Here is a 21,022-nt window from a genome sequence, read left to right as displayed (position 1 = left end):
TTTTGTGGTACTGGGGGTTGAACCCAGTGCCTTCATACTGAGCTACATTGCCGGCCTCACCCACTTTTTACAAACTTTGAGTCAGGGTCTCATTGAGTTGCTGAGTTGCCCAGGCTGGGTTCAGTGATCCTCCTGCCTCAGCCTCCCCAGTGCTTAGATTACAGGTGTGCACCACCAGATCGAACAGCTTTGTAAGTAAAAACATGTTCTCACTATGGCACTTCAGCAGTCACAGGTGCCACACAGATTAGCTGAGGTCATTAAGCAGTTTAATTGGAGGACTAAGATTTTTAATCAGAAGCCCTATATCCCTGCTCTCCCTTCCCTCCCCAGGTCATGATGAGTTGGTAGCATAGTACTACTTGCAGCTTTAGTTTATTGTATTTTAAATTTTGCTAAATTCTTTACTTATACTTTTAGACTATATAGAAATCACATTATTAATCATAACTTATGTTTGTTTTTCTTGTCTATAGTTTGCTGCGCAAGAAGAAAAGAGGCAGAAAAATGAGAGAATGGCCCAGCATCAGAAGCATGAAAACCAAATGCGGGATCTTCAGTTGCAGTGTGAAGCCAATGTCCGAGAACTGCATCAACTACAGGTTAGATGAGGAAGGGAGACAGAAAGCTTGTAGGGACAGGTGGCTCACATGGCTGGGGTGGAGAACGTAGGGGAGCCCAAAGAGAGGGCAGCTTACTTATGAGAACAGTGGAATTTAAAGGTTGTAGTTCCTGTAAAAACCAAAGTGAGCATCAGCTGTATTTATATTTTGTGTATCTGTGATTAATGTAACCATGAAGCTAAATTTTAACCTAAGAAATGGAGTCATTCAAAAGCGTATTGAAGCCAGGCATGGTGGTACATGCCTGTAATCTCAGCACTTGGGATGCTGAGGCAGGAGGATCCCAAGGGAGTTGGAGGCCAGCCTGGGCTATATAGTGAGACCCTGTCTCAAACCACCCCCGCAAAAAAAGTAAAATCAGTATTGAGTAAATGATACTTTGCAAGATAGAAAGTTTTCAAAACAATGCAGGCAGTTTTGTCAATTTAAAATTTCTTTTCCTTTTAAAAAAAGTGATAAATATATAGGAATGTTTTTCTCTAAGAAATATAAAGATGGCTGTTTTTAGACCCATGCTGGAGTGGGTGGCCTGATTAGTGCACAACCTAAAATGTTTAGAGTTTCAGAGTAGTACAGACAGCGTGTGGATATTCTAGGCATGTGCTTAATTTTCTGGTATAGAGTAGTACCTGATTCTGTGTTTTGGTACCATATGATACAAAAAATAAGTAAAGGCCCTAGTTAATTTTGTTTTTCTTTTCGTGTGATATTTTAACAGATCTAGCTCAAAATCTACAAAAATAAAACTACCTATTTCATAATTCTTACCCCTTGCTTTTTAGAGGAGAATTTGAACTTAAGTAATACATTTATATTTGAATAATTTATTATTTTAGAAGATAATTGTATTTGTAAAAAAGCACTTAGTTTGTCTGTAATTTAAACTTTACTTTCAGAACGAAAAATGCCACCTGTTGGTTGAGCATGAGACTCAGAAACTGAAGGAATTAGATGAGGAACACAGCCAAGAATTAAAGGAATGGAGAGAGAAGTTGAGGCCTCGGAAAAAGGTGACTTTAAAAGCTTTCCTTAAAACATTGTGTTCACACTCCTCCATCACTCTTGGCTCCTGGCCCACAGTTTGTCGGGTACAGCATCAGGGCTGGGAGTAGAGATGGAAGGACAAAGCTCTGTTCCTGAAGGCTCCAAGTCCAGGGACAGCGTTTACGTATTGGTGGGATCACCATTCTGAAGGCAAGAAGTGCAGGCTCTAGGAGAAGGGAGTAGAGTGGGCAAATAGAAGAGGAGGAGGAGCAGGAGCAATTCAGAGTGCTGCCTGGAGAGGTCAAGGGAGGCTGTAGAGAGGAGGCCTCCTGTGAGCCCAGTGAAGTGTGAAGGGTTTAACAAGAGCTTTCTAGGCAGATGGGCAGAGAGTGGAACCAGCAGAGAAGAGAGATTGAGTGAAAGTGGCGCGCAGAGAGAATCGCGAGTAGTTCCCTGTCATTGGAGCATGGCGCAGGGGGAGGGGGAGCTGGGCAGGAGTGGGGCCTTAGGAGGAAAAGGAGGAAAGGAAGTGATGGCAGCCGAGTCTGCACAGGTGACTGGTGCCAGTTCTGAGGCCATTGTGTGCTATGTGAAGTTAAAATCTTGGAAAGTAGGAGTGTCTTGCCTCCCTCCCTCTGCCCCCGCCCTTCCCTTGTTTACGCTTGACTCCCTGCGACCTGGTCTCCTTGGTGAACCATTTCAACTCTGTTCGGCTGTCACTGTGATTCCTGTCCCTTTGTGAACTCTCAGGCCTGAACTTCATTTTCTCATGGGCTATCCATTTCAGCCTTCCTTTCTTTCATTCGTCTACCCAGTCAATTGAGAAATAGGTATTTAGCTCCTGCCAAAGACCAGAAGTTTCTAGAGGAAGTGAAATACCAGACTCAGAAACAGTGTGGTTTTAGACATAACATTTTATTTAAGGTTTTTGCATAGGTAATATATTCCTGTGGTTCAGAATTATAAAGCTTCAAAGGGGAAAACAGTGACAAGTCCTTTTCTCCAGGTTCAGCCTGGCTTCTACCTCAGAGCCCTCGTTTGAGCTCTTTGACCGTAGTCACAAGTGAGTTACTGTTAACGAAGTCCCCTAACTGTGTCTCATTAGAAGTGTCTTCTAAAAAATTCTCTTCTCACTTGTTTTTATGACAGTTCTGTTCCTTCTTTGTGTTCTTTATCCCTTTTTCTTTGTCTTCCAGTCTCCAGAAGATATTTCCAAGTTTTTTTATACCTTTAGTTCTGCCCTTTACCTTCCTGATATTATATGTCAGTCGTGGCATATTTAAGAATAATTCCAAAACTGAAATAGTGGGGTTGTACAGGATGTAAACTCTTGAAAATCATAGGTTCAGGTGTCAGCACTAACACTAGTGATACATTTTGTCATTTAGTATTTCTAGGCCCGTTTTCCTTGTTTGTAAAATTTTGGCAGGACGTTTCCCTAGTTAAAGAAAGTGATATGTGTGTGGCTGAATGGTGCCATTGCTCAGTGGTGTGGCTGCTCATTGTTTTTGTCAATACCGGCTTGAGCCTGGTGTGGCCATTTCCCGTCAGGGTGTTCTGTTCCTCTTCCTTCTGTTCAAGCCTCTGTGCAAGTGTCATTTCATCTGTGCCCACCTCAGACATTCTGTATCACCTTTTCTGTCTGCTTCTCTATAATATTCATCACCACCGGTGTATTTGTCTCTTGTCCTCCATGCGAATGTAAGCTTCTTAAAAAGCCTGGGCTGATATGCACCCAGGTTTATAACAGTTCCTGGCACATTGTAAGGGATCAGTACATACCTGTTAAAGCTGACTGAAGTAAGTAAACTCCGCAAACATCAAATCATCAGTATCCTTTTTTTCCTTCATGTTCATCTTACCATTCCTTCCTTTCTCTTTATTGGCGTCCAGGCTAGAAACCTAGTGATCTCTTTTCTGTGAATGCTACATTCTATGAGATACTAGTTAGTTTTGATTCTCTTCATATTATTCCTTTTCTTTCCCATGACTATGCTGCTATCTGCTGAAATTGTTCAGTAATGTCCTCACCGGTCCTCTGCCCTTATTTAGTTCCCTTTTCTTTTTTCTCCTACTCGCCTGCATTTATTCTAAAGGACATCTCTGTTGCTTTCATGGTGGTGTTGGTAAATTGTCAGTTCCATCAGATTGTAATGTAAATGGCTTAGTTTGTGCCGTACTTGAGTCAGCTCTGAGCTTCCTGTGCCAGCAGCCACTTTGTTCCCAGCACATGCTCCTTCAGTGTAGACTTGCCATTCAGTGCTCTGCAGTTTCCTGCCTTTGTGTCATTGTTTCAGCTTCCTGTGTCTGGCGTGCCTTCCCTGTCCTGCCTATTATTCTTTTCATGACTAAGCTCAAGTTTTACTTCTCCCAACAAACCTTCCTGCATCTTTCCGTCCTTTCCTATACTTTGGACCTCAACAGTAGCACTTACTCTTAATTCAGTTGGTTACAATCTTTGATCCCTGTCTTAATCAGTTTGGCTCACTGTAAAATAATACCATAAATTTGAGGTTGGGAATTCCAAGATCAGAGTGCTTGCATGGCCAGTTTCTGGGTTATAGACTGCTAACTTCTCACCCGTGTGTCCTCACATAGTGGAGAGGGAAGTGCTTTCTCTTCAATCCCTTATAAAGTCACTGATTCCCAGAAAGCTCTGTTCTCATGGCCTAATGATATCCAGAGGCTCGGACTCCTAATGCAATACCATCAAATTTAGGATTAGATCTCCTGGAATTCAGATATTTATCAAACACTTACTACTTTTGCTCTGTATTATGTGAATCTGGTTTCGATCTTACCTTTACACAGCTCTATACAATCCACTGTGCAAGAGAAACATCACATTGATACCTAACATAGAAAGTGGTAAACAGTGTGTGGGAGAGACAGGTAATAGTGTCTAGGTGTCATCTGTTGGTTGCCTCCTATGTGTTAAATACATCATTACCACCTTTAATCTTCGCACAGCATATCGCAGAGGTAGGTGGTGTAACCACTATTTTAGGCAGCAGAGGAATTAGTCTTCAGTGATTGAACCATACTATCTATTCATGTGTCTGAGCTGAGCCTTGAACCTGGGCTGTGCAAAATGTGTGAACTTAATTACCGAGCAGTTGTGTCTTCCTTAGGGTAATAGTCTTTTTGGAAAGTAGTTTTATCTTGGCTGCCAGAGTAATTCTGTAAACAGTGTAACACCAACACATAGCAATTTCTTTGTCCCTCTTGTTTTAGACACTAGAAGAAGAGTTTGCCAGGAAACTACAGGAACAGGAAGTGTTTTTTAAAATGACTGGGGAGTCGGAGTGCCTTAACCCATCGACACAGAGCCGGATTTCCAAATTCTACCCTATTCCTAGCTTGCATTCCACTGGATCATAACAGTGGGATACTCTATTGGGCTTGGCTTTCTTAAATATGTCATTCTGTTCCCTTCATCTTCCGCCACCATCTGTCTCAAGTAGCTCACAAAGACAATCACCGGACTCACCTTTTAGGTGGTTTTGTTTTGTTTTAAGCAAAGATGAAGGGAAAAGGAACTATGACAGATGCTAAGCCATGTTGGCAAGGTAGCATCCTGCAGTAATTCCCTAAGGTGATTTGTATATTAACCTTAAATATGGTATTCTTTAGACACTGTTACTGAAAAACTGTTAGAGAAATAATGTTTAAAGTTATTGAAGAACTGTTACATCACTAAGTATTAATATCTTTTTACCGGACCTACCTTCTCAGTGATACCTAAATTCTATAGTTGGAACTTTGCTGTAAAGAATTGGAATAATTATCTTCTCGTAAATAAGCAGCACTCATAAAAAAAGCTATGAGGTGCTCAAAACATGCTATTGACTCAGTAAATACAAATATTTTATCATTTAATAGGAACAAACTTTTAAAAGAGAAAAATTATTTCAGTAATTTGTTTTAAACATTGCCTGATTGGGCAGGCACTAATAATTGAGGTGCTGGTTTTATTAAGATAGTGCCTAATTTTCAGTCACATTCAAAAATAGGATTTTCTTTTTTATCTTCAGGGACAAAACACCCTTAGCATTCAACATTATTGTTTTTAAAATCTTGTTCCTGTTACCGTTTTCATTCTAAAATATATGTTGTACAGAGTTTGGGATGACAGGGGGAAAAAGGGTGTTTTAAAATGTGCAAATTGGAAATGGAGAACTCCCTATGTTACAAGTAATATAGGTTTAGCTGTCCTATTTTATTTCCTAAAATAAGACATGAACTGTCTAAATAACTTCTGTACATCTTAGCAAATTCTGTTCACTTAAAGCTCTCAGAGGCCTATAGAGTTATACTTATAAATATGTTGTCTGAAATTAATCTCAGAAACATTTATTCAGAATAATTTTTTAAAATTTTAAATATTCAGGCACACATCATAAATGACTTTTTGTTTTGAGATGAAGTTATTACATTTTGATTTTATTTTGTTCCATGTTTAAATTATTTACTTTGATTTGAGTGGGAAAAGCTTGAACCCTTTATCACGTGGTTGCTGATGGGTGTAATTATTAAGATGTTCACTGTTAGCCCCTTGAGCCTTAGACTTTAACCACGTGTCAGTTCAGACAGTGTTATGACCGAACTCTGGTTTGTAAAGGAGGCCTGCTGCCCGCCATTGACAGCCTGCTCTCTTTCCAGAGTGCCGGGAACCAAATTGCAAACATTTAGTTTTTAGTTCTTTTACTTCTGAGGCTGGTGAAAAATGTAGATGTAATGTTGTGAGAACACTGATTCATATTAAGAAAATGTAAATAAATGCCTGTAGCACTTTCTTGCAGTTAATTTGAAAACTCTGGATGATGAATTTTATTTTGTCAGTGATTTAGACGATTTAAAAATGCATGTGTAATTTTAATTTTGTAATTGTTTTGACAAGCAGAATTTACTTGGACAACTTTGTAGGTAGCCTTAACTTCTGGCCAAGTTTGTTTTTTATATAAATATATAAATATATATATATATATACACACACACACACACACACACACACACACATATATTATGTACTGAGGCTGGTGAAAAATGTAGATGTAATGTTGTGAGAACACTGATTCATATTAAGAAAATGTAAATAAATGCCTGTAGCACTTTCTTGCAGTTAATTTGAAAACTCTGGATGATGAATTTTATTTTGTCAGTGATTTAGACGATTTAAAAATGCATGTGTAATTTTAATTTTGTAATTGTTTTGACAAGCAGAATTTACTTGGACAACTTTGTAGGTAGCCTTAACTTCTGGCCAAGTTTGTTTTTTATATAAATATATATATATATATATATATATACACACACACACACACACACACACACACACATATATTATGTATGGTTGTAAATGCATATACTTATCACATGAATGTGTTACTGTAGACAAAACTCTTAATGCTTTATTCTCAACTGCTGGGTTGAAAATTGTTTTGAAAGCCTTTAAAATATATATCTTTATAAAGTAATATTCAGGATGATGATGGAAATTGTTTATATCGTTATGATAAAAATGACAGTATAATGTTACCCAGTGTATTTAATGATTTATTTGAAGAGGAAGATGGGAGGAAGACCCTCCTACCACTTTATCTTTTGAAATTTTCAGTTTATTGCCTGTTTAAAAATGAATATTTCAGCCAGTGGATTTTTTTTCAGTCATTTAATTTCAGACATCATTTGATCTGATTATTTGGTTCTTTGTATTCCTTTTCATTTGACCTTCAGAATAGTGAATGCAGGCAAGGCTCAGAGCAGGCTGCTGACGTGCGGCGGAAGTTAGCAGCAGCTTTCACATCCCACGACCCTGCCCTGCAGACTCCTCGTTCACTCTGAGTTCTCTTAAACTCTGTGTTGTACGAGTGCGGGGCTCTACAGGGGTACTATGTAGAGAGGAAACATTCCCCATGGTCCTTCAGGTTATAAAAACCTACCCAAAAAGTGTCTTGTAGAACATGCTGTCGCACCCTCCCTGTCTGCTTTCTGTAGGCCCTGTACCACATAGTGATCTTCGCTTCTTGCATGAAAGTGTGGGAGGAGTGTGGGCTGGGGGCATGCACTTTCTGCCATGTAAGAGCACCGTCAGTTCTGTTCCTGATTAGATTCTGTTGTAGCTGTGGCAGAAAGGGCCACGCAGTGCGAAAAGGAATTGCCCTGTGCACCCTACACAGTCACCTCCCCTCTTCCCTGTGCACTGTGGACATCCAGACCTCCACACTTCTGCAGGTCCAGCTCCTAGAGCATGGCGTCCGGCTGCCTTTCATGGTCCTGTCCCTAGGCTTTGGAATTAATGAATTAGCTCTTACCCTAGGTGGAGTCACATCAAGCTTTTACTTACCCTTTTCTAGGGGGAAGCTACGGGATGGGTGAGGAGGAAATTCAGAGTGCTTTTACTTCCTGGAAATATTGGAATCTTCCTATGACAGGACACAGCAAATTATAATATAATTAACTATAAACCAGAACCATAGCTACCTCTTAAGTAGTGTTTCCTCAAGCACAAAGCTCTCAGGCATACACGACCCTCTTTAATGAAGGGTCTCTGATTTCTTGAGCATCAGCAAGTTTCAGAAGTGACTTTTTTGTACTTTTCCAGTTCCCTTTGCACACTTCTCCCATTCCATACTGTGCTTACATGACTCTTCTGAGAAGCCAAATTCAGTCAAATTACTAGTTAAGAGATACCGTGGGTTAAAGGAAAACCTAGCACTGCAGGGAAGAAGAGTTCCAGTTCTAGGAGTCATCTGATTAAGTAAATCTATACTTTAGTGGGAAATGATATTTTGTAGGAAATGGGATGATATTTTAAATGCTTTTCTACGTCAGAGGCATAACAGTTAATGCCTTATCGTTGCTGTTCTGTGGCTAACATGGTTCCAGTAATGCTTTAATATTTCTGCTGTGAAGCTTGGAATAGAGTGTTTCATCAGTTTTAAATGTTGGCTGCAGCTTTTTGTGATTCTTTGCAGTGTAATAAGTTCACAAGCAAAACTTTCAGAAAGAATTTTGTTTCAGATTATGCCTCTTGTCTCTTTGGGATCAGTATTGTCTTTTCAATCTTGGGATTTACAAATAAAAAATAAAGTTATTTCTTAATCTATCTTGGGAAGCTGTTGTTTTTTTAAAATTTGATAGTCTTTGAAGCTGGGTCGTCCTGCATGAGAACACTTTGCAGCTTCTTTGGGGTCTTAGTTGTATTTCGCCATCCTCCAGGCCTTTTGACTTTGTGATTTTTTTAGTATTCCTTGCTGAGGTGCTCGCACACACATGCACACATGCACAAATATTTACTGATAACTTGCTGGTGTGTCTTTCAGTGTGCAACTCTCCTTTTGGAGGTGCTTACCTTATTTCCATAGTTGAATGTATATGTACATGTTTATCACTGTCCCATGGGTTAGTTTTCTTACCAACCATTTCGAGTCCTATGATCTCAGTTCTGCTAAAATAACTTGTCATTCATTGATAAGTTCATAGGAGATTTAGTGGACATTTCCCTGGGCATCTTTGGTAGGTGTCAGCTTGGCTGGAGAGAGCGTAGGAACATTGTGGATTATCGAGCTCATTTGTTTTTCTTTTCTTTTTTTTTAATGAAACAAAAGAGGCTCAGATCCATTGCCCTCCAGCTGAGGACATCTCTCATTCTGCAAGTTTGGACTTTTATCTTATTTTGTTTGAGCATAAAACTATGAAGAATTGGATATCATAGTAAACTAAATCTAATGGAAAAATTCCTAGGTCTAATTAATGAAAGTAAGAATTATTATGAAAGGGGATGCAGTACTTAAACCCCAAAGAAAAAGTACTATTTAAAAAAGTAAAAGTGAATTCATCTTTTGAACAAAACTGATGAATTCTTTCTAAAACTTTGAAAGGCACATTTCACTCATTCGGAGTACACATTAAGTTTTCATCAGGCCGTAAACAAGTTGCTTGACATTCTGCAGGCCACACCAACACTTCAGAGTCTCCCGCCCACTGGGTTGCTGTGAGGACAGAACGTCAGAGCCAGAGTTGGAGCAGAACGGTGCTCGTCTGGGGGCTGCTGCTCGAGCCGATTGATAGGTGGAAGCAAACTTTTCTCCAGAAAGTATGAGATACTATAGAAAACAAATCCAGTCTTGCAGAAGAGTAGAGTTATAGGAGTAGATTTAATTTAACCTGTTTAACTAGCCAGGGATTGAGAGTTACAAGATGGCCGAGTGCAGCCCCTTCAGAGTCTGAGTGTCTGATTTTACTGTGCGTTTCCTTAATAGAAGCCTCGATAGTCCATATATTGCGGAGCCTGCCATTGTAATTTGCCCCAGGATAAGTCACTACATTAATCACAGTCCTGTTGCTCATTTGTTGCACCTTTAAGAAATCTTTGCTTAGGAAAGAACTTCAGATGCTTTGTAATATTTCCAGGTTGAGTTAATAGCTGTAGACAGGCTACCTTTAAACATTTCAGTGATTAAATAAAATGCTAGAAGTATGACTCAAAATATAGCTGGTTTTCTTTTCTCATGTGTAATAAAAGTATCAGACCCAGTTAACCTAGAATGTCTTTTTTAACCTTTCTTTGGTCAGACTGTTCACATTAAACATATTAAAAAGGTTTTTAATTGAAAATTTTACACTTGAAATGACTTTGCATCGTAGAGACCACATACAAATGTTTTTAGACAGTGAAAAGTACGTATAAACCAGCTGCCCAGCCCCACGCCCTTCCCTAAGCGGGGACAGGAGGGCGACGCTGCAGGGGGAGTATTCCCGGCGTCAAATGCAACTCCTCCCTCCTCCCCTCCCTTCCTGCCCACTGCCCCCTGTGCCATGTGCTGCAGTCTAGTTTAGGATGAGGGTACAGGTCAGCGCTGCAGTCAGACTTTCTAAGGACGCAGTCACCCCCAGCCAGGGGGAAGTGTGTTTCTGAATTCCTTCCATTTCGAGATCACTTCTTAGCCAAGTCTGTGTGACTGGAGAGTGCAGGGTGAACGGGGGAGGGAGATGACATGGCTTTGCGGCTGTGCCTGGAGCATGCCCTCATGTGTCCCCTCCACGAGGGCACCTAAGCCCCATCTTCCATTTTTCAGGCAAAGCCCTGAGCTCCCAAGCCAACTCTTGTGTAACTAGCTTTTCTAGGCTGGGGTTCAAAATAAGTGTAAAGAAGCCAAGGCACTTGGATCTAGATAGTAGGGAAGTAAGTTTCATCCTAAAACGTTGCGACTATGAAGGGCCACCCCATGAAGCTGTTTCAGACTGTGTCTCTGACTGAATTCTCTATGTCTTTGTGCAGACCTAGTTGCCAGGTGGTGTTTGTCTCAGTAGACACTGGCAGACTCCAGCTTTACCTTCTGGAGGGGAATCTGACACACGGGCCTGTAAACATTGCAAGGATTGGCCCGGGGCTGCTCTGCCAAGGCTGGCTCATGGCTTGATGGCGATGCTTCTCTTCCTCCGCCCCACATAGACTTGGTCACCTGGAGGAAGATGAGACCTGAGTTTGGGCAGTCACGGCAGCAGTGGCTACTGCAAAGATGATTGCGAAAATTAAATCTAGCTTATTCAAAATGTTTGCCCCCCATCACGGTTTCCTTTTCCTTCCTTTCTCCCTGGGTGGTTATGTGAATTGTGCTCTTGGCGGTGTCTGCCGTGGCATTTGTCTGACTCGGTTTGCCCTGGAGCAGGCCCCCCTCTATTGGGCTCCAGCCACCTGCTCTCAGTGGGAGCCTCCAGTGTCGCTCGCTTACCTTTGTCTCCCTTTTCCCCCTTGTGCCCCCGAGAGGCAGGCGGTCCAGGAGGTCCTCGCGGTCCAGTGGGGCCCCTGTCACCTAGGAGGACAGGTGGGACACGAGAGTAATGAGTAATGGGGCACCGAGGGGGTGGCACCAGCCAGGGTTTCCCTGCCTCCCTTACCTTTAGGTCCGGGGTTGCCCACGTCTCCCTTCTGCCCCGGCGGGCCCGGAATGGCCCCGTATGCTGCAAGGGCAAAAAACCTGCTCTTAGACTAGAGGTTGCCTGACACCTGGGCGGGAACGTGACTTGTTCAGGGTAACCAGATGTGCAGTGCTGGAGTTTGCCCTTGCAAAGGGAAACAGTGTTGGGGCTTTATCTGATCCGCGGCCTCTGGGGTGTTTATGTAGAGGCTTTCCCCGAGCAGCTGTCTGCCCTGCAGCCCCCTGACAGGCTGCCCCGGTTCGGTGCCGGGCAAATAACGGGGCCCTTACTTCGGAAGAAGTCCATGAGGTCCTCGGTTATGTTGCTGTAGGCAGAGAAGACCTTGCTGATGCCGGGGGGCCCTTGGGGCCCAGGCTGGCCAGGTGGGCCCTGGACCGTGTACGCCATCCCTTGTAGCAGGCCTTGACCTGCAAAACACCAGAGTGGCTCAGGCAGCAGGAGTGGGCAGCACATGACTCCCAGAGCAGGCGGACTAGAGGAGGCTGCCCCAGGGGCCGGTCCTGCCTGCACACCCGCCGGTTCCTGTGGGGTGGCGCAGGCCTGTGGGAGCATGCTGGTCAGCTAGGGAGAGGGACCTTGGCTGACAACCTGCCAAGCCCCAGCAGAGACCTGTGTGACCCTCGCCACTCTTCTGAGACCCAGAGCGAGTTAGTGCTGGGGAGCAGGATGCCAGGACACCAGCATGCTCTGCTCCCCGCCGCTGCTCAGTGTGCACTGAGCGGCAGCCAAGGTGGGGCCTCCTGTCCCAGTCCCTGCCACCGACTCCTGGCCTGCTGCCCTCCCGGCTGGTCTCCCCTGGTCTACTCACGCTGTAAGCTCTCCGACACCCGCAGAGCCAGCTCGCCATAGTCCAGGTCTCCATCGAAGCCAGCACGGAGTGCACCCCCATGGCCTCCGTACTCATCCCCTTCTGCTGCCGTCCCATAGCCTGCACCAGGGCCAACGTCGGTGCCGTAGGGGCCCCCGTCTCCTGCCCCAAAGGTGCCACCTGCCAGGGAGCCTCCGTTGGCCCCTCCGGCGCCCACTGCAGAGCTGTAGGAGGAGCCCCGTCTGACGGAAGAGCCGCTACTCCAACTGTAGGAGCCGTCTCGCGACACCAGGCGACTGTCTCCAGGGGGGCCCTGTGGCCCTGGGGGTCCTGGGGGGCCCACGATGAAGCTGCGCACATCAGGACCTGTTGGGGGAGGAGGCTCAGACCTTGGTGGACAGAAGCCAGGAGCCATGGTCTCTCCTAAGGAGGGTCTCAGAGCTCCTTAGCAATGGGAAGTGGATGCTGGTGGGAAAGAGCCCGGGCTTCTCCCACTGATGTCTTCCAGGGTTCTCCAAGGATTCTTGTGTTGAGCACTAGTCCCCTGGACTCTAGGGACACTTACAGGGACGGTTAAGGTCTGAGGAGGGGACCAGGCCAACATCAGCACGGGGCACCTACTCGTGAGGTAGCTGATCAGCTCACTCCGGAAGTTGTCATTGTTCTCAGCTGCATAAGTTGCCAGAGCTGAGGAGACACCGGGGGGCCCTCGAGGACCTGGGGGCCCGGGAGGGCCTGGTGGGCCTGGGATGGATGACAAGCCAGCAGCTGAGGAGAGAAGAAAGGTCAGGTGTGACGTAGTCTAATGTGGAAAGGGGTGGTGATGTGGCTGAGCTTCCTTGAAAGAGGGAGCAGCAGGAGGCTGGGGCAGCCCCTGGCTTGGCATCGTCTCTGGGTGGCTGCTCCTCATCGCTTTCCCACCCCCAACTCTGAGCCTCTTTCAACTGGGCTCCCCCCAGCTCATCTCCGCTGGTGTTGGAGCCCTGGTCGGCCCCAGTCACAGGTGGACTCAGGAGCTCTCCAAGGGCTGTGGTTGGGTGCTGTCTCTCAGGCCCTCCTGCCAGGGCTGGGCACCTCCCTGCTCTGCATGTGCCCAGGTGGACCCAGTGCTGGATGAGTCAACCGGTGGCCACCCTTGCTACCCTGGGCCTCACCCGTCCCTGGTGACCTACTATGCAGGTAAGAGGAGAGGTCCTCCATGCTGATGCTGGACCATGTGCTGCCTGGGGTCCCGGGGGGCCCTGGAGGCCCCGGGGGGCCGATGATGCCTCTGTATTCAGACCCTGAGACACCAGAGCGAGCAGGGGTCAGCCAGAGCCTGGGCCAGTGCTCCCCTTCCCTTCCCACACTCCCTGGACACGCCCTTACCTCGGAGCAAGGCCAGCAGCTCCTCATAAGATGTCCCCGGCAGGCCAGGGGGGCCTGGCGGGCCAGGAAGCCCAATGCTGATGCCAGTACCTGGGGACAGAGTCCCAAGTCGTGATGGGTTAAGATCAGGCGGGGGCGGGCGGATGCAAATGCCCCGTGAGAGAAGAGGTGGAGGACACAGAGGGACCTGCACGAAACGCAGAGCCAGAACAGGAAAGGGGTGACAGAGTGGAGTGGGGCAGAGATTCAGTCCTGGGCAGTGGCCCCAAGGAAGGGACACGAGAGGAAGCTGTGCAGGTCACAGCTGTCCACAGGAGTCCTCAGTGCGCGTGCTCTGAAAGCCCCGCACCGACAGTGCCCGGGATGCCTATTGGCTTCCCCTGCTGGGCCTACCCACTCCCTCTGTGGAGTTTGTTGCTGCCCAGCGGCAGGGGTGGGCGGAGCCACTGCACAGGGGCAGCAGGACACCGGACACTCACTAGACATGTAGCTGAGGACGTGTTTGCTCAGCTCTGAGTAGTTCAAAGAGGACAGGAGGATCCCATCACCGCTGGCTCCGGGGGGCCCTGGAGGACCCTGAGGGCCCCTCAGGTACTGCCGCAGATACTGGAGCACATCTTCCCCTGAAAGGGAAAGGAGTGCTAACGTGGAGCTGTCGCACACTCCATCGGCCACAGCCCGTCCCCTCCACTGCCGGGCTCTCCAGTGGCCGTTGTACATTCTGGGCTCTCCAGCCTACATGGTCAGGGGCTCGGCCGGCTTCCAGCTCCCCGCAGATGTCTGCCTGCCTGGCATCAGGGCAGAGGGCGGATTTCCCACCCCTTTCCAGTCCCTTTGGCACTTGGCAAGCGCGGAGCAATAAGCCAGTGGCCCCTTGTCCTGAAGGACTCCCTGCCCGTTCACCACCAGCCAGAAGGAGCCCAGACAGGCGACTCACGCTGCAGCAGGGTCAGGATGTCCTGAGAGGAGATGGAGGCTGCGGACATGCCAACACTGTAGCCCGAAGCTGTGGGAAGGAGACCTCAGTGACCGCGGGGCCGCGGCAGGCCCTCCCAGGTCCACTAGGCACTCCCTCTGGGGAGAGCGGAGGAATCGAGGGCCAAAGGGTGATGCGGTTGCAGCTTTGTTGATAAGAGAGGCAGGTTTGTTTTCCAGAGTACGCTCTGCACTGACTCTTACTGCATCCTGCCAGCCCGGAGATTCAGACAGGAAGTCAGGGGCGCCCGGGGAGAATGCCCAGAGTTGGGGCTCCTGCGTGGTCTCCTTGCTCCAGCTGAGCCAGCCCTGGTGGCAGCGAGCTGGGAGACGAGGCTCCCAGGGAGGAGGGCCGTGTGTGCCGGGCGGGGACAGACTTACCCTGCAAGTAGCTCACAACGTGCCTGGCCAGCTCTGAGTATTGAAAAGTCTGGCCTGAGATGGTGGTGACGGGCCCTGGGGGACCAGGAGGGCCTGGGGGACCCTGAGCTCCAGACAGGTAGGCCCTGATGCTGTCACCTGCCAAGAGTGATGAAGGAGTCAGGGCTGGCCACAGGAGCCCTTCCTCCCCGCCGGGGCAAAGGTGAGGTGCCTGCCCCACCCACGTGGGCCCAAGGCAGGGCTGGCAGGAGCCTGGATGCCCTCCTTACTGATGGAGAAACCGAGGCAGGGGCCTGTGTTGGTCAGGTGGTCTGCGGGCCACCTACCAACAGGACTCCAGGCAGCCTCTCACTGACGGAGGGCCCAAGCAGAGCGGGGCTGAGTGTGCACGCGTGAGGGTGAGCCTGTGTGCACACGCAGCCACCCAGCGGAAGCTCTCTGACCCACAGGCCGGGCTGCAGGGCTGCTCCCCCAGCACACGTGCGGGCGCGCGCGCGCACGCACGCATGCGCACGCACACACACACACACACACACACACACACACACACACACACACACATATGGTGGCTGGCCACTCACTTTGCATGTACTCAGAGATGTACTGCTGGATCTCCAGGCTGGAGCTCCTGAGGGAGCCCGGAGGCCCTGGAGGCCCTGGTGGGCCGGGTGGGCCTGATGTGTACACGGTGCTGGAGGAGCCCCCTGTAGGAAGAGAAGGCGGCCTCGCTTGATTTCTCTGCCCTAGGCCAGACCCAGGGAGTGCACCCCTGGCAGAGGAAGGAGGGCTTCCTCAGAGGGGAACTAGAACAGCAGCAAGAGAAAGGCCAGATGAGTGGTAGACCCAGGCCACACCCCCAGCTCACTGTTCTCAGACCCCCGGCCGCTCTGTTCTGCGGGTCATCTGAGATGGGCCGCCCCCAGCCCTCCACCCCCTAAGGCAGCTCAGAGGTCCCAGCCAAGGGCAGGGTGTGATGGACACTGAACCACAGATGAGCGAGTGAACTAATTTCTATGTCTTCAGGCAATGATCAGCCTCTCATGAAGGCAAGAGGAGGAACTTTGTCTGCCTTTGTCTCTTACCTCGAGAGGGACCACCGGGAATACCAGGGTCACCTGCAATCCAAGCAGAGAAGCCCGTTTGTGTCTGAGCAGCCCTTCCTGCCAAAGCCCAACACACCGATTGCAGCTCAGTGACCACCCAGTGTCTCCTAGTCTTGTTTTTGCAATGACACCGTGAGCTGCTTTTGGGCAGAGACCATCTCGCATGCCTGCCCTCTCTCTTCCTTCCTCCTGCCTTTTCTCTCTCCTAAGCCTTGAGCACCGGCGCACTTGGACCTTCCATTCAAGGTGAGTCTCGGGGGCCAGGGCTGCCTCCTCACTGACCTTTGTCACCTTTGGGTCCCTGTGGACCGGGTGGGCCTGGTGGTCCCTGCAGGTTGAATCCAAGAGAGCTGGCATCTGGAAGCCAAAGACACACACCGTGCCATCAGCCAGGGTGCAGAGCAGCTCTGGCCCCAGCTGGGTTGGGTGGCGGCTCAGCACTTACCTGAGGCCAGGAGCCCAGGGAGGCCTTGCTCGCCTGAGGGACACACCGGGGAAGGAGGGTCAGTCTCACGTTCCTCCCCATCCACCCACCTGCTCCCATTGGGTTCTCCAGAAACTGCCCAGCCCATGCAGGCCCTCGGTCAGTGCCAGCCACACACCCATCTGTGCTGCAGACACGCACAGAAAACAGTACTCTGCCCTTCAGAGAACACTCTGGCCTGCCAGATGCACTTCTGCTCCGCTTAGAGCCCTAGGGAGCCAGCTCTTGCCACCCCACCCCAGCCCAGGTTGTGTGCAATGCCTGCTGTACTGTACCTTGGTGTCCTCGGGGTCCTGGGGGACCTGTGGGAAGGAGGCAGAAAGCTGAGGCACCTGCCAGCCAGGCACTGTGGCTCCAGGGGGCCCGTGGAGGGGGACATGGAAACTGGAGCTCTGTGCCTCTCCTCCCACCAGGTCGCTGAGGGGCAAGGGTTCTTTGCAGTTTCAGACTACCTGCCTGTCCCCTTCCCGCCCCACGCTGCAGGCTGAGGGACAAGAGGACAAGAAAAGCCTCTGCTCAGCCAGCCTCATCCGGACTCCCTTGGCCACCAGGGATGCGGAGGGACACTTTGGCTGTGGGCTCTGAGACTGTTCTCACCTTGGTCTCCCTTGGGGCCTGGGGGGCCGGGTGGGCCTGGGCGGCCAGAGAAGAAGGTTTCTGCAGAGGAAGATAATAGCGCGAGGTAGCAGGTGGTGTTACTGGGGCAGCAGCACCTACAGGCACAGTGCCTAACACGCTGCAGACGTTAAGTCAGCGCCTGTCAGATGGACGGTGGATGCCTGGATGTGTGCGTGGTTGAGAGACTGGGCATAAAATGAGTGGAAGAGTGGATGTGAAGATGGACGGCTGGATGGATGGAGCGGGGGGAGGGAGGGGCGCGAGGTAGCAGGTGGTGTTACTGGGGCAGCAGCACCTACAGGCACAGTGCCTAACACGCTGCAGACGTTAAGTCAGCGCCTGTCAGATGGACGGTGGATGCCTGGATGTGTGCGTGGTTGAGAGACTGGGCATAAAATGAGTGGAAGAGTGGATGTGAAGATGGACGGCTGGATGGATGGAGCGGGGGGAGGGAGGGGGGAGGGAGATGGATCTTCCATAGGCGATGTGTTCTGGCCCAATGTTTGCTCTGAAGTTATTTCCATAAGTTTCTGTATTCTGCCTGTGTCCTGCCTACTTTGTCAGGTCTGGACTCCCCAAAGATAGGAATCAGCCTCCCCAGCCACTCCAGAAGCTCCCCAAGGGCCAAGCTGCCAGTGTGGTCGGGTTGGGATGGTTCATCTCCCAACACACAGCCACAGGCCCAGTGGTCAGAGGAAAAATGGAGTCACTGGAGAAGCCTGGGCTGGGGCAAAGTGACTCAGATCCACAGTGTTACCTGAGTCCGTCAGGAGAGATCCTGGTAGGCCTGGTGGGCCTGGCAAGCCTTCCCCTGGACAAGAGGAGTCCCAAAACACATCAGTGCCAAGCGGTGGCCAGGAGCCCTCTGCCCCGAGGAGCAGGGATGCTCTTCCCGCAGTGCCTGCGGGTCCGCTCGCCCCCACCTCCCTTCTCCAGCAGGAGCTCTGCCTCACCTGGGGGGCCTCGGGGTCCCGGTGGGCCTGGGATGGACGGCCCTACAGGAGAGAGTGGGCAAGAGGACATGCTGAGTCCAGCTGTTGACGCTCCCAAAGTCAGGATACGGGCTTTGCCCTCAGTGCCCCACCCACTGGCAGCCCCCAGATGCTCACCTGGTGGTCCACGTGGCCCAGGTGGGCCTGGGGGACCTCGGAAATCAGCACCTTCTGTGGGGAGAAGCACATGGAATGAGCACGGGTTCTGGGTGCTGCTCTCTGCCAAGCCCCTTAGTGCTCACGCCCACCACCAGTCTCTGCACCCTGGATGCCCCCAGGCCCAAGTCTGTGGCTGAGGGTGCCTGGCTGAGGCGGGGTGGGCAGCAGTCAAATTCGGGCCTCGGTGACAGCTGGAGTTTAAATCCCTGCTCTTGCAAGTGTCCTCCTCTGTGAGCCGGGGTCAGTGGAACCCACACCCAGGGTGCCGTGAAGTCTCGGGGATGCCACTGGAGTGGAGCCCCTAACAACACCAGCACCTGCTCGCTCAGCATCCAGGGGTCCTGGTGCAGGCCCTGCTGCAGCTCCGCTTGGGCTTTTTTTCCTGTCACACTGGGGATTGAGTCCAGGATTTTATGCTTTCTAAGAAAATCTCCCAGCACTGAGCGGAACCTCTACCCCTTTTGTTTGTTTTGGTTTTTTGAGACGGGGTCTGCTGTGTAGCCCAGGCTGGCCTCAAACTAAGTGATTCTTTTGCCTCAGCCTCCAAGTGCTGGGATTATAGGCGTGCCTCACCACGCCCAGCCAGCCCTTTCTGTTTTTGAGACAAGGTCTCACTAAGTTGCCCAGGCTGGCTTTGAACTTGCAATCCTCTGCCTCCCAAGTAGCTGGTGTTACCGGCCTGTGCCACCAGACCCAGCCCACCTGGGCTCTCGAAGGGCTCTGTGGACAGGAGGGTGCAGGAGTCAGCTCTTGTGGCCCAGGCCCTTGCCCTTTTCCAGGGGGAGGTGCCCTGTTCTTGCCAGCGTAGCCCAGGACCTGGTCTGACCCTGGTCTTCCTGGGGTCCCAGAGCCTGCCTGACAGCTGTCCCATCTCCTGGCTCTGACCTTCCCATGCCAGACAAGTCCTGCTGTTCTCAGCTGTCACTGTTGCATGGGAACTGGTCACCCTCACATAGAGCCCTCGAGATGACTCACGGCTGCAGCTACCAGACAGCCACAGTGCCCTCATTGTCACCTGCTGTAGAGAATGGTGGCACTTACGGGAGGAGATCAGCTCGGAGATGGAGGTGCCAGTGCCCAGGGACAATTCACTAGCGAGTCCGGGTTCCCCTCTCGGGCCTGTGGGGAGGACAGAGTTAGGGTGAACAGTGCCTGCAGCAATCTATTTCTCTTTCCCTCAGGAAAGGCCAGGTGCTGGGTGGAACCCAGAGAGGGAGGGTGGGGCCTTGGCAGCGGGCACACATTCTGTAGCCAAAACTCCACCCCTTTTCCTAAAAGCTGACTGTTTTCTGATATTTGGATAAAACTGTGATTATCAGGGTCTGGTCACAGGAGGCCTGAGGCCTATGAAAATAACTGAGTTCAGTCCCGACCAAGAGTCCTTGTTGTCCTAGGACCTGACCCTCCCAGAAATATGGAGCAGGGCAAGAGGAGGAAGCCCCCTCTCCACCCTTCCTGAAACACACGTCTGTGCTTTGAGCTAAAGCATGGGCCCAAGCCTGCTTAGGACGGTCCCCTGACCGGGCCCAGAGCCCGTGTGCTGTCAGGGTGTCACATGACATACCTTGCTGTCCCGGGAGACCAGCAGGGCCGGCAGGACCTGGAAGTGGCATTGGGGAAGAAAGGCTAAGTCACAATCTGGGGTCACAAGCAGAGCTGAGGAAGGCAGCGCAGGGCACGCGCGGGCACCTCCCAAGATGAGGAGTCAGCGTGCTCAGTGGAGAGCAGCGAGCAGTTTGAGAACCTCGGTCTGGCAGGTGGACCCCACGGCGGCAGGCTGTCCTGTCTATACTGTCCCGCACTGGTTAGCAACTTCCACGAGCCCCGGCAGGCTCCCTCTCACTGGAGTTTGCCAGGGAGGAAAGCGAGTAGGTATTTGGGTTGACTGTGTTAAGTTATATACTCCATAAATATTTAATTAATGAATTATTTTTGGTGCTGAGGATCAAACCAAGGGCCCCACACATGCTAAAGCCTATCGCTGAGCTACATCCCCAGACCTTCAAAACACATACACAAAATGATAGGCATTTTGGAAAAGGAAGGGGAAAAATCCTAATTCTTTAACTTCTGAGCATTTTGTGTTTGTTTCCTTCCACCATCTTTTTTTTTTTTTTTTTTTTTTTTTTTTCATCTCATAAAAATATAGCCGCAAGCCTAGAGCACACATCCTTCAGGTCTTGCTCTCTTAACTACAACTACTGCCTCCCTTTCTGGTCTTCATATTTTGGTAACCATCCCATGGGGCTGGATGATGCGGGGATGTGTTTCCCTGGTAGACTAGCATTTGGGCTCAAAGGTCCAGTGCTCTGATAGGTCTCAAGCCCTAGATGCCAAATGGTCTGGATCGAATCCTTCGTCTGCTGCTTATTGGCCATGTGACTTTAGTCAAATCACTTATCCTCTTGAGAGTCAGCTTTCCCTCCTCTCCTGGGTAACAGAAATCCTTTCCTGGAAACAGAGCTTGCTTTCTCAGGCCCCTCTTGCTCTCTTTCCTAGGTTCCTGCCCATGGTTTCAGGATTTGACCAAACATGGCTAGAGTCAAATGCACCCTCAGCCTCCTGCTCATTGGGGTAAAGTA

The 21,022-nt window shown here is 49.7% G+C and overlaps 2 protein-coding genes across 10 annotated transcripts in view; one reads left to right on the top strand and one right to left on the bottom strand.

Moving 5' to 3' along the window:
* Positions 1-16,195, top strand: part of Slk (STE20 like kinase) — a 73,366-nt gene extending 57,171 nt beyond the window's left edge. For 3 of the 4 annotated variants that reach the window (XM_010626471.3, XM_010626470.3, XM_033761445.1), the window contains 3 exons: positions 477-602; positions 1,520-1,633; positions 4,842-6,601. In XM_010626471.3, the coding sequence (XP_010624773.1) occupies positions 477-602; positions 1,520-1,633; positions 4,842-4,988 (387 nt within the window). In that variant the 3' untranslated portion in view covers positions 4,989-6,601. Of the gene's footprint in view, positions 1-476; positions 603-1,519; positions 1,634-4,841; positions 6,602-16,107 lie in introns of those variants that run through there. The other variant, XM_010626473.3, reaches the window with a different exon arrangement.
* Col17a1 (collagen type XVII alpha 1 chain) overlaps positions 9,794-21,022 on the bottom strand; it is a 45,161-nt gene continuing 33,932 nt past the window's right edge. For all 6 annotated transcript variants that reach the window (XM_019207793.2, XM_010626467.3, XM_010626469.3 and 3 more), the window contains 22 exons: positions 20,005-20,040; positions 19,482-19,559; positions 18,399-18,452; positions 18,243-18,284; positions 18,047-18,100; positions 17,269-17,328; positions 16,947-16,973; positions 16,633-16,665; positions 16,470-16,544; positions 16,167-16,199; positions 15,666-15,788; positions 15,085-15,222; positions 14,666-14,734; positions 14,208-14,351; positions 13,729-13,818; positions 13,533-13,643; positions 12,982-13,128; positions 12,361-12,726; positions 11,822-11,959; positions 11,511-11,573; positions 11,345-11,425; positions 9,794-11,074 (listed from right to left, as the gene is read on the bottom strand). In XM_019207793.2, coding sequence (XP_019063338.1) covers positions 11,022-11,074; positions 11,345-11,425; positions 11,511-11,573; positions 11,822-11,959; positions 12,361-12,726; positions 12,982-13,128; positions 13,533-13,643; positions 13,729-13,818; positions 14,208-14,351; positions 14,666-14,734; positions 15,085-15,222; positions 15,666-15,788; positions 16,167-16,199; positions 16,470-16,544; positions 16,633-16,665; positions 16,947-16,973; positions 17,269-17,328; positions 18,047-18,100; positions 18,243-18,284; positions 18,399-18,452; positions 19,482-19,559; positions 20,005-20,040 — 2,015 coding nt within the window. In that variant the 3' untranslated portion in view covers positions 9,794-11,021. The remainder of the gene's footprint in view (positions 11,075-11,344; positions 11,426-11,510; positions 11,574-11,821; positions 11,960-12,360; positions 12,727-12,981; positions 13,129-13,532; positions 13,644-13,728; positions 13,819-14,207; positions 14,352-14,665; positions 14,735-15,084; positions 15,223-15,665; positions 15,789-16,166; positions 16,200-16,469; positions 16,545-16,632; positions 16,666-16,946; positions 16,974-17,268; positions 17,329-18,046; positions 18,101-18,242; positions 18,285-18,398; positions 18,453-19,481; positions 19,560-20,004; positions 20,041-21,022) is intronic.

The sequence above is a fragment of the Fukomys damarensis genome, unplaced genomic scaffold (assembly GCF_012274545.1).
Source record: "Fukomys damarensis isolate Sample0158 unplaced genomic scaffold, DMR_v1.0_HiC HiC_scaffold_8, whole genome shotgun sequence".
NCBI classification, from domain to species: domain Eukaryota; kingdom Metazoa; phylum Chordata; class Mammalia; order Rodentia; family Bathyergidae; genus Fukomys; species Fukomys damarensis.
Note: the sequence above shows the minus strand (reverse complement) of the source record. Positions and strands in the feature narration are given on the sequence as shown.